The sequence below is a fragment of the Pelobates fuscus genome, chromosome 9 (genome assembly GCF_036172605.1).
Source record: "Pelobates fuscus isolate aPelFus1 chromosome 9, aPelFus1.pri, whole genome shotgun sequence".
In the NCBI taxonomy this organism is placed as follows: domain Eukaryota; kingdom Metazoa; phylum Chordata; class Amphibia; order Anura; family Pelobatidae; genus Pelobates; species Pelobates fuscus.
In genome coordinates, this window is record NC_086325.1 from 146095714 (window position 1) to 146108480 (window position 12767).

The window sequence follows — 12767 nt, forward strand, 5'->3', positions numbered from 1 at the left end:
AAAACAAAAAAAATAATAAAGTAATATGTAGTCTCTGAAAATTCAATCTTCATTATTGATGGAGTGTCATTTTGAAGTTAAAATTAGGCTTCATAATTTAAAACACAATGAAAAATTTCACTCTACAGTGTTCCAAAATTTGCCCATTAGGTGGCGCTTCAATCACTGTTTAGGACTCAGGGAGAGTAACCCATCAGGTTTTTAGGGATTCATATTTTCTTGTCTTATAAATCTACCTAGGGTAGTACACAAGGAAATTTAGCAATATTGCGTGACACCACTTAGGGGTCACATTATGACATTTGAAATACTTTGTTTACTTTACCAAACTTGTCCCAAACTGAATCAAACTGAAATATGAATAGCAAACTTAAATGTAAAATAGCCAAGCCAATAGGGAGAATTTTCCCAAAATTAGATTATTTAGTCTCAATTTTGCAATCTGGATTTCAATTTACCGGATTTTTAGTTCAGAATTTAGAGCCCACTCATCATCAATTCAACCAGCAGAGAAAAACTAACAGTCATGGGGAGTGAATACTCATCCACTTATTAACAACCAGCTTGCAACATTTAAACATTAACTAAACATTAACAGCTGAGTGGGAGAGTTTTTAAATACAAATTTTTATTGTATTACAAAACTTCGTAGTGAACTTGCCGTTTTGTCAAAATCTCACTGTTTTGCTGATAAACCACTATCCAAGACATGCCAAGAGTAGTGTGCATAGGTCTCAATTTGACCATTGATTCCCTGAAAATCATGAAGTAGACCCTTGACCCTTCAGGATTATAATAATTTTCCTCCATAATCGTTTCTCTGTAGCAATAATGCATGTATCGGAAATAGCCATGGCCTCCACCTTAAACGCTTATATTTGTGTGAACCTAAGATTTTAGGCTTATTTCTCCTAAGAATTATGCTGTTTTCACCAGTTTTTGTAAAAAGAGTGCTTCAATGCTAAATACATTTTTCCACTTTGTAAGGATGGAAATCAATACGGCTAATGAGGGGATATTTAACTCTGTAATATTTTATTGCATGTCAAGGCAAATTAGAGTTTAATTTACTGAGATACATAAAAATAATAATAGTGAGTTTATTTAAATATGAATGATGTATTGTAGCCATAATGCATGTAATAAAGTATGTTTTTGTATTTTGCAGTCACCAGCAACCATGGGTGACGGGGAGATGGCCTGTTTCGGAGAGGCTGCACAGTTTCTCCGTAAATCTGACAAAGAACGATTGGAAGCTCAGAACAAGCCATTCGATGCCAAGAACACCTGCTTCGTAGATGACCCGAAAGAGCTGTATGTGAAAGGTCTAGTCACAGCTCGTGAAAGTGGCAAAATCACAGTGAAAACCGATGATGGAAAGGTAAATATAAAATCTTAATACTTATCATACCACCTGCTAATTACTTTGAATTGTGAGCTAAACTGAAATATGTCTCTTTTTCTTCTAGACTGTAACTGTAAAAGACGCGCAAGTTTACCCCCAAAATCCCCCCAAGTACGACAAAATTGAAGACATGGCCATGATGACCCATCTGAATGAAGCTTCTGTGTTGTATAACCTCAAAGAACGTTATGCAGCATGGATGATCTACGTAAGTTTGGTCTCTTTCTTCATAGTCCGTAGAAGTGTTTGACAGTATCAATCTTGCGTAGAAATACCAGACAAACAGTTTGAGTAGATAGTGTGCACTTCCTACAAAATCAATGGAAGAGAAATGACAAAACAAGAGTGACATAGATATATCACAACGACACAACTTTACATCATCAAACGTTTAAATAAAAAAATTCGAATTTATATGCCATTTGTTGTGTATAGCAAAAATCCATCTCTGGAGTTAGAAATAGGTTCCCTAAACCTACTCAGTTCCACTTAGAACACATCAAAATGATTAATCAGCTTTAGAGTAAAATATTTACCGATGCTTTTGTGAAAAGATGCCTAATCCTTAGTAGTCCTCTTGACATATACATTGATGCTACTTGTTTTGTTGTCCGTTTAGACCTACTCTGGCCTTTTCTGCGTCACTGTGAACCCCTACAAGTGGCTCCCAGTGTACAACCCTGAGGTGGTTGCTGGTTACAGAGGGAAGAAACGTATGGAAGCCCCACCTCACATCTTCTCCATCTCTGATAACGCTTATCAGTTCATGTTGACAGGTACGTGCCCTTTTTCCTCTTTGTAACAGACTTATTTTCTCAACACATAATACTATGAATTTTATTATTAATCCCCATCTCTTGTTTGCAGATCGTGAAAATCAGTCTGTCCTGATTACGTAAGTATTTATTGTCATTGTATCTCTCAAGTTCTAGCTATTTCTTCAGCTTTTCTAGACGTACTATATTTTAACCTTCTTTATCCACAGTGGAGAATCCGGTGCCGGAAAGACTGTGAACACGAAACGTGTCATCCAGTATTTTGCAACAATTGCCGCTATTGGAGATCAAGGCAAGAAAAAGGGCCCAGCTAACAGCTTGAAGGTAACACAGCTATTGGTATTATTAATGCATACTTAAAGGGCCAAAAAGATCAAAGCATATCTGATTTGCTGTACATTCTTTTCTATCCATTGGTATAACGCTACTGAGAAGTCACGTGCTTGTTAGACTTGCATTCATATATAGTTAATTAGGTTGAAAATATATACAAAAACCCTCCACATATCCAAAAACAAATAATCTGCCAATCCAGAACAAGAGCCAGCACAGTTTTCACTATAGTTTTTATTACATCTATGTATAATGCTTAATTTCTATTTCATGTGAAGAATAAGAGATCAATGTCCAAATACAAATTTCACCAACTGAACAAATTTTACTCACGTTTGACAGGGCAATCTAGAAGATCAAATCATTGAGGCTAACCCTCTGCTAGAAGCTTTCGGTAATGCCAAGACCGTGAGAAATGACAACTCTTCTCGTTTTGTAAGTTTTTGTTAGGCAATAGCCATATTCATGTTATCATCTACATGTTTCCCCATTTGTTACCAAGTTTACTAAACTTTCACTATGGTGCTTAGGGTAAATTCATCAGAATCCACTTCGGCACCACCGGAAAACTGTCTTCAGCTGATATTGAAACATGTAAGGAACATATTGCAAATTAATTTATCTCTAACTATTTATAAATGTGATATATTATATTTCTTATATTGGCTTTTATTTGAACAGATCTACTGGAGAAATCTAGAGTCACCTTCCAGCTGTCTGCTGAAAGAAGCTACCATATCTTCTATCAGATCATGACAAACAAGAAACCAGAAATTGTTGGTAATTAAACAACTTTTTTTTATTTCTCCAACGAACACAGAACCAGGTTGTGATTTGGTTCCATATTTACAGTGACAGAATATAACACACCTGAAAATATATAAATCAGACATTTAAAACTATTAATTCCATGTTAAAGATATTGCATGTATAATGTTTAATTTTTTTACACATTTTTACTAATATGCTACATGTCTTTTTCTCTAGAAACACTTCTGATCACAACCAACCCTTACGACTATCCATCCATTAGCCAGGGAGAGATTGCTGTGAAGAGTATTGATGATGAAGAGGAATTGTTGGCCACTGATGTAAGTTCTTACGTTGTAGAGAAGAGCAGCAAAATTCTAACGGTGTTCTAAATGCTGGTTTCAATCTCAAACTGCCTTTCTCATCCTACAGACGGCCATTGATGTCCTGGGTTTCACCGCAGAAGAAAAGATTGGCATCTACAAACTTACAGGAGCAGGCATGCACCATAGCAACATGAAGTTCAAGCAAAAACAGAGAGAGGAGCAGGCCGAGCCTGAAGGCACTGAAGGTTTGTCTTCAGTGTTCAGTGAAAGAATTTCAGTAGTCAGTACAACTGATACTGATATTAATTAGAAACCTAATGTTTGCTTAACATGGATAAAACTGTTGTCCAATATATGCATACAATTATTTGTATTGTCAACTTGCAGTTGCTGACAAAATCGCATATTTGATGGGTTTGAACTCTGCTGATCTGCTGAAAGCTCTGTGCTACCCAAGAGTAAAGGTTGGCAATGAATATGTTACCAAAGGACAGACTGTCCCACAGGTAATTATGTCTCCAGTGTTCAGTTATTATTGTTAAGGTGTCTGTAGTTATGTGCAGAGGCTTATGCTATATCTGTTCCCTTCAGGTTAACAACTCAGTTGGTGCTCTGTGCAAGTCAGTGTATGAGAAGCTGTTCTTGTGGATGGTCACACGTATCAACCAACAGTTGGACACCAAACAGCCAAGACAGTTCTTTATTGGTGTGCTGGATATCGCTGGTTTTGAAATCTTTGATGTAAGTGAACATTTACTTATAACTTTGTCAAATATCTTTTTATAACTGTACCAAGCACATTTTATTCAACCCCCTTCTGTCATCTGCAGTTTAACAGCTTGGAACAGCTCTGCATCAACTTCACCAATGAGAAACTGCAGCAGTTCTTCAACCACCACATGTTCGTTCTGGAACAGGAAGAATACAAGAAAGAAGGCATTGACTGGGAGTTCATTGACTTTGGTATGGATCTGGCTGCCTGCATTGAACTTATTGAGAAGGTGGGTTCCAAAATTGAAAGCAGTCAAATTGTGCTGTGGTAACACAGGTTAAGGATGTATGAAATTCTCACTGAATTCTACATTTTCAGCCCATGGGCATCTTCTCAATCCTTGAAGAGGAGTGCATGTTCCCCAAGGCCACTGACACATCCTTCAAGAACAAACTGTATGAACAGCATCTTGGCAAGTGCAAGAACTTTGAGAAGCCCAAGCCTGGCAAAGGAAAGGCTGAAGCTCACTTTTCTCTGGTCCACTATGCTGGTACTGTGGATTACAACATCAGTGGCTGGCTTGACAAGAACAAGGACCCACTGAACGACTCTGTTGTTCAGCTCTACCAGAAGTCTTCAATGAAACTGTTATCCTTACTCTACTCCAGCTATGCTGCTGTTGATGGTGGGTATTAAAAATGTTTCATGCAAAACTACTCACTGCTTCCTCATTATCGTTTATTAGTTTAACACATAGCTCCCATTACCCTTAAATAATAGATGGTGCAAAGAGTGGAAAGAAGAAGAAGGGAGGCTCCTTCCAGACGGTGTCTGCTTTGTTCAGGGTATGTACATTTTTTATTGTTTATTTTAAACAAATCTCGATATTTACGAGTTTTATTTTTTCATAACACATGTAGCTTTTCTTCTACCCCAGTTTACACAACAGAAGTCACATTGAATTCAATATTTTCCTTATCTGTTTCAGGAAAATCTGAACAAGCTGATGAGCACCTTGAGAAGCACTCACCCACACTTTGTGCGTTGTTTGATCCCTAATGAGACCAAAACTCCAGGTAGAGCTCCATTCTGAATGTATTTATATAATAAGAGAACAGTGTTTTCACTGTTGGGATGTTGTCCACCTTAAACCCTGACTGATTTTTCACCCCATCAGGTACCATGGAAAACCATCTGATCATCCACCAGTTGAGATGTAACGGTGTGTTGGAGGGTATTAGAATTTGCAGAAAAGGATTCCCCAGCAGAATCCTCTATGGTGACTTCAAACAACGGTATATTTAATTAATTACTTCAACTTAAGTCATAGATTAATTGCATAAATATTTGTTTTACACATATCTCCTAAAAACAAAACAACAACAAAAAAACCTTTCTAAAAAAATTTTTTAAAGTGTAACATTTGCCTTGAATTTACTCCAATTCCTTTTTTTTTTTACTTTTATAAAGTTACAAAGTGTTAAATGCCAGCGCTATTCCAGACGGGCAGTTTATTGACAGCAAGAAGGCTTCTGAGAAACTTCTGGGCTCCATTGATGTCGATCACACTCAGTATAAATTTGGCCACACCAAGGTATGAAGAAACTGGAACATTAGGGACCAATTTATATATATATATTGACGTTTTAGAGATTATTATAATGTTTTTCTCTCCTTTGCAGGTGTTCTTCAAAGCTGGTCTTCTCGGTACCCTGGAAGAGATGAGAGATGAAAAGTTGGCACAACTTATTACTTGCACTCAAGCTCGTTGCAGAGGTTTCTTGATGAGAACTGAGTTCCAGAAGATGATTGAGAGAAGGTAACGTTTATATAATATTATCAAAAAAGTGTGAATGAAGAGCTTTGTTTTAGAATAAAGACTCATCGTCTGTAAATCTTTTACACAGGGAAGCAATCTTCGTCATCCAGTACAATCTCAGGTCATTCATGAATGTCAAACACTGGCCTTGGATGAAACTGTATTTCAAGATCAAACCACTCCTGAAGAGTGCTGAGACTGAAAAGGAAATGGCAAACATAAAGGAAGAGTTTGAGAAGACCAAGGAAGCCTTGATAAAGTCAGAAGCCAAGAAGAAAGATCTGGAAGAGAAAATGGTTTCCCTGCTTCAGGAGAAGAATGATTTGCTCCTGCAAGTTCAGTCGGTAAGAAGATACAAATATAAACAGAGTATGTCTAAAACTATAAAGTCAAAATAAAATATTTTTAAAATGCATTATACTTTCAAAACAGGAAGGTGAGACTCTGGCTGATGCAGAGGAAAGATGTGAAGGCCTCATCAAGAACAAAATCCAATTGGAATCTAAAATCAAGGAGCTCACAGAGAGACTTGAAGATGAAGAGGAAAGCAATGCTGAACTTACTGCCAAAAAGAGGAAACTAGAGGATGAATGTTCTGAGCTCAAGAAAGATATTGATGATTTGGAGCTTACATTGGCCAAAGTAGAAAAGGAAAAACATGCTACTGAAAACAAGGTGTGAAGTCTGAGGAGGATACACTTTTCTGTTACCTAATGCTTAATAAGATTGCATTATGTATTTTGAATCACAATTAATGCTTTACATTTAGGTTAAAAACCTCACTGAGGAACTTGCATCCCTTGATGAAAATGTGTCCAGAGTTAGCAAGGAGAAGAAAGCTCTTCAAGAGGCTCACCAGCAAACACTTGATGACCTGCAAGCTGAAGAGGACAAGGTCAACACTTTGTCAAAAGCCAAGACTAAGCTAGAACAGCAAGTAGATGACGTAAGTACATGTGGAAATGGTACTTCCTACATTATGTTCTAAAACATTGACTCGCTATTTCCTTGTAACCATTGTAATACACCATAATGTATCTCTCCTTATAGCTTGAAGGATCTCTAGAACAAGAAAAGAAACTCCGTCTTGATCTGGAGAGAGCCAAGAGGAAGCTTGAGGGTGATCTGAAGCTGTCCCAGGAAACTGTCATGGATCTTGAAAATGACAAACAGCAAACTGATGAAAAACTCAAGAAGTTCGTCTTTCTTGTTAATGTTTGTGTTTCTTTGGTTTTAAGACCTATTTGTCTATAACTGCTTGACTAAAGTTATTTTATTTTCTGTTGTTAAAACACAGGAAGGACTTTGAAATTAACCAGCTTCAATCGAAGATAGAAGATGAGCAGTCCCTGGGATCTCAGATACAGAAGAAGATCAAGGAACTTCAGGTAAGTTTGTTTGCAAGTCAGTTTCGTAATGCTATGAGCTACAGTGTCTTTCCTCTACAACATTTAATTCTGGTGTTCTAGGCTCGTATTGAAGAACTTGAGGAGGAAATTGAGGCAGAACGTGCAGCTCGGGCCAGGGTTGAGAAACAGAGGGCTGATCTCTCCAGAGAACTTGAAGAGATCAGTGAGAGGCTTGAAGAGGCCGGAGGTGCTACCTCTGCTCAAATTGAGCTGAACAAGAAGCGTGAAGTCGAGTTCCAGAAACTGAGACGTGACTTGGAGGAAGCTACCCTTCAGAATGAAGCTACTTCCTCAACCCTGCGCAAGAAGCATGCTGACAGTGTTGCTGAACTTGGGGAACAAATAGATAACCTACAACGTGTTAAGCAGAAGCTGGAGAAGGAGAAGAGTGAGCTGAAAATGGAGATTGATGATCTTGCCAGCAATCTTGAAAATGTCTCCAAATCAAAGGTACAAAAGTGGTTAGGTAGGAACACTTCATATTTTTTACTGATCTGTAATTGTGCAAACTATAATATTACTAATTGTCCTTCTAGGCCAACTTTGAAAAAGTGAACCGTGTGCTTGAAGACCAACTCAGTGAAGTAAAGGCAAGGGATGATGAACTTCAACGTCTTCTCAACGACCTCTCTGCCCAAAGGGCTCGATTCCAAACTGAGAATGGTATGCAGAAAAATTAATGGAAGGATATAGAAAGAGTTTAAAGCAAATCAAACCGAAATGAGTTAAATGAATACATAACAAATAGTTGCAAATTGTAAACTAAATTGAGTAATTAGAGCTAAAATTGTGACACCTTTGCTATTTGTCTGAATTTTGCATTTTTTGGTTCAGCAAATATATCCTACAATAGCAAAGGAAAAATATATCAACATTTACCTTACACAGTCATGCACAACTACTTTATCTATTTTTCCTTATACAGGATATTTTACAAAGGACATAAGATATACATGTTATCTAAGTATATTTCATGAAGCCTAAAACTAAAATGGAAATGCAATCTTTCAAAAAATGTAATTCTAATATTTACAAAACAAACATACATCAATTTAGCTAAAAACATAAAATTGCATGGATTTCTCATTCATTCTAGGTGAGCTTACCCGTCAGGTTGAAGAGAGGGAATCTCTAATTTCACAACTCTCAAGAGGAAAGCAAGGCTTTACACAACAAGTGGAGGAACTCAAGAGGCAACTTGAGGAGGAATCAAAGGTAAACCATCTTAGAACTGTTAGGGCTTCTGAATATGAGTGTTTACTAATCTTTGATTTATTTCTACAGGATATTATATTAAAAGTGTCATTGAGTCATTCAAACAATATATAAAAATATCACATGCTATATTACATTAGTTTACAAACCCTCAGCATGAGTATTCTGTTTCATATATTCCTACTATATTTCTCAGGCTAAGAATGCCCTGGCTCACGCCCTCCAATCCTCCCGCCATGACAACGACTTGCTCCGTGAACAATATGAGGAGGAACAAGAGGCCAAGGCTGAACTTCAGCGCTCTTTGTCCAAAGCAAATGGTGAAGTTGCACAATGGAGGACCAAATATGAAACTGATGCCATTCAGCGCACAGAGGAACTGGAAGAGGCCAAGTATGCTCCCTCTAAATAAACCCAATATAAGCAATGTAATCACGCTTTGAATAATGACCTTAAATACCACATTCAATGTCCTTATAGGAAGAAGCTTGCTCAGCGCTTGCAGGATGCTGAGGAACAGGTAGAGGCTGTGAACTCTAAATGTGGCTCCCTGGAAAAAACCAAGCAGAGGTTACAGTCTGAGGTAGAGGACCTGATGGTGGACGTTGAGAGAGCCAACAGTGCTGCCGCTGCTCTAGACAAGAAGCAGAGGAACTTCGACAAGGTAGATATTGAAAACAAATTCCTAAATTTCCTAACAACAAATTTTTCCCCAAATATTAACACATTACTATTATTATTTTATTATTTATATAGCGCCATCATCCTCCATAGTGTTTTACAATCATTCTTTTTTTTTTTTTTTTACATATTTGTTTTTATTGTTTTTTAAATAGGTAATTCCATATTATGATATTTGTACAGTAGCAATGTACATTACAAGGTGATTTGCGTAAATAACAGCGATTGACTGGGACAACACACATTACAGGTCCTGCAGTTGCACATACAATGTTTGGTACATATGTCCGTGTCATTGCACAACTCCTCATATCGCTATTTTTTATGTACTGGGTCACCTCCTGGGACTGATTCTAACCATCAGTTATGTATTTGTGCCCGTGTTTGTCTGGCTTGTGGCATAACTATTGCCTGTTCCTAATTGGTTTAGCATGTGTGGATTACAATCATTCTGTATTAATATAATAGGTCCTGGTAGAATGGAAGCAGAAATACGAAGAGGGTCAGGCTGAGCTGGAGGCTGCTCAGAAAGAATCCCGTGGCCTGAGCACCGATATCTTTAAGCTAAAGAATGCTTATGAGGAGGCCTTGGAACAAGTTGAGACCTTGAAACGTGAAAACAAGAACTTGCAACGTAGGTTTATCTATATTACGTTAGTTTGCAGGAGACATTGCTAACTATTGAATAATTCTTAAAATTTATCTAACCAAATGTTCTAGTATAAAAAATAGTATAGCTATACAGATTGTACTTGTGTCACAACAGATCCCAACTTCATACATATTAGTACTGCTGAATTTCCGCAGAACTTACAATAAACTTAAATACCAGTCACTGTGGAGCAAAATCTGAATAAATATTTGTCCATTACTTTTCTAGAGGAGATCTCAGATCTCACTGAACAGATCAGTGAATCTAGTAAATCCATTAACGAACTGGAGAAGTCCAGGAAGCTAGTTGAGCAGGAAAAGAGTGACCTACAGGCTGCCCTGGAGGAAGCAGAGGTATGTGCATGAAATGAAGTAATAAAATATCTGCAACCAATATTGCCGTGTGAAGGGATACTATTAAACAACCAACGATACATATGTATTTCTAATAGGGATCTTTGGAACATGAAGAAGCCAAGATCCTCCGTGTTCAGCTGGAATTGAACCAAATAAAATCTGAGGTGGACAGGAAAGTTGCAGAGAAGGATGAAGAGATTGAACAGCTGAAGAGGAACTCTCAGAGAGCTATCGATACCCTGCAAAGCACACTGGACTCTGAGATCAGAAGCAGGAATGATGCTCTGAGACTGAAGAAGAAGATGGAAGGAGACTTGAATGAACTTGAAATCCAGCTCAGCCACGCCAACCGCCAGGCTGCAGAGGCACAGAAACAGCTCCGCAATGTGCAGGCACAATTGAAGGTATCTCAGGAGCACCTCACACAACAATATTAATATGTATTATTTTTAGAGCTGTTGGTTCGTAAAATGAGATATCTAGAATATTGTCCATAATATATAACAGCTTGAACACATATTTTGCTTTATCGCTCTTAGGATACCCAGCTTCAGCTGGATGATGCAGTCAGAGGACAGGAAGATCTAAAGGAACAGCTGGCCGTAATTGAACGTAGAACCAACCTGCTGCTGGCTGAACTTGAAGAGCACAGGTCTGTTCTGGAACAGACAGAGAGATCTCGTAAGGTTGCAGAACAAGAGCTCCTGGATAAAAGTGAACGCGTCCAACTTCTGCACTCACAGGTAAAGTACATAGAATGGAAACAAATTCAAGGTGCATTGATAGAATGTGTCTAAATAGATGGAATATTAAATACACTATATTTTTACCCCGTCAGAACACCAGCCTCATCAACACCAAGAAGAAGCTTGAGTCTGACATTGCTCAGCTCCAGAGTGAAGCTGAGGAAGCTATCCAAGAATCAAGAAATGCTGATGACAAAGCCAAGAAGGCCATCACCGATGTATGTTTGTCCCACATTCTTACTTTATGATCAGATTGTTGTTTTTTTTGCTTTGTTATTCACTATCTTCTTGAATATTTTTTCCAAAGGCTGCTCTGATGGCAGAGGAACTGAAGAAGGAGCAGGACACCAGCTCTCACTTGGAGAGAATGAAGAAGAACCTTGAGCTAACTGTGAAGGATCTGCAGCATCGTCTGGATGAAGCTGAGCAGCTAGCACTGAAGGGCGGCAAGAAGCAGCTCCAGAAGCTTGAGTCCAGAGTACGTACAAATCACAGGGCAGTGGTGAATGAGGTTGAATTTAGAAATGGCAAAATAATAATCTTTATTCTGCTAATGTGATCTCCAGGTTCGAGAACTAGAGAACGAACTCGATAATGAACAGAAGCGTGGAGTTGAGGCAGTGAAAGGTGTCCGCAAATACGAAAGGAGACTGAAGGAGTTAACTTACCAGGTAAAGTATTATTCTTATGTATATTAGAATTTAAAGGCACTGGTCAAAAAGAAGAAACTGGTCAAAAAGAAAAAATATATAAAGTGTAGATTACATATATTACTTGAAAAACAAAATTACAATAATTAATGCCATAATCTCTGTAAAATCTTTGTAAAATAACTGTAAAAATGCTTCTCCTCTTTCAGACTGAAGAAGACAGGAAAAATGTCCTAAGATTGCAGGATCTGGTGGACAAACTGCAGCTGAAAGTAAAGGCCTACAAGAGACAGGCTGAGGAATCTGTAAGTACAAACCCAATGATTTCTTGTTTGTAGCCAAACAAAGTCCAAGTAGAATACCCTGTTTCCCCTAAGTAGTGGTCATCTGTTTTTATATACTTTGTTGTTAATCATTCCTCGTGTATTCTTATGTTTCAGGAGGAACAAGCCAACTCTCACTTGGGTCGGTTCAGGAAGGTCCAACATGAGCTGGAAGAAGCTGAAGAGAGAGCTGACATTGCCGAGTCTCAAGTGAACAAGCTCAGAGCTAAGAGCCGTGATATTGGCAAGGTATTGGCACTAGCTCTAAGTAACGCGTAATACAATTTTTCCATCATGATCAGTTTACTTTTAGATATTGTTTTTCACTCTAAATGCCCTTTATGGATGAAGAAGTATTCTCTAAACTGGCATTATCACGCTTTTTAATGAAGGGGGATATATAACTCAAGAGCATAACCGTGGATTATAGCTGCAGATGGTTTAATCAATATCTCATTCATCTTACAGAAAGAAGGGCAGGAGTGAAGAAGTTTGAATGACCGACAAGGGAAAAACTTGCAAAATGTGAATTTTTCTACTTTCTTTTGTAGCACCTTACCTCCAACCCCGTTCCCTACCTTCCCCTAAATAAATGATGTATTTGAATTTTCAAA

At 37.9% G+C, this 12767-nt stretch overlaps 1 protein-coding gene across 1 annotated transcript; it reads left to right on the plus strand.

The window, feature by feature from the left end:
* The first annotated feature begins 1174 nt into the window (after positions 1-1174).
* LOC134573146 (myosin-4-like) lies at positions 1175-12767 on the plus strand. The gene is made up of 39 exons (XM_063432674.1): positions 1175-1381; positions 1470-1613; positions 2025-2181; positions 2273-2300; positions 2391-2505; positions 2857-2949; positions 3045-3108; positions 3196-3294; positions 3502-3605; positions 3697-3835; positions 3978-4096; positions 4182-4331; positions 4421-4591; positions 4681-4987; positions 5083-5147; positions 5291-5378; positions 5480-5597; positions 5773-5896; positions 5985-6121; positions 6210-6465; positions 6554-6796; positions 6891-7067; positions 7172-7317; positions 7419-7509; positions 7591-7980; positions 8067-8193; positions 8627-8745; positions 8942-9138; positions 9226-9409; positions 9895-10060; positions 10307-10431; positions 10530-10838; positions 10974-11177; positions 11273-11398; positions 11488-11658; positions 11747-11851; positions 12040-12135; positions 12271-12402; positions 12622-12767. The coding sequence occupies exons 1-39, from the start codon at positions 1181-1183 to the stop codon at positions 12637-12639; spliced, it is 5805 nt and encodes a 1934-aa protein (XP_063288744.1). The 5' UTR covers positions 1175-1180; the 3' UTR covers positions 12640-12767.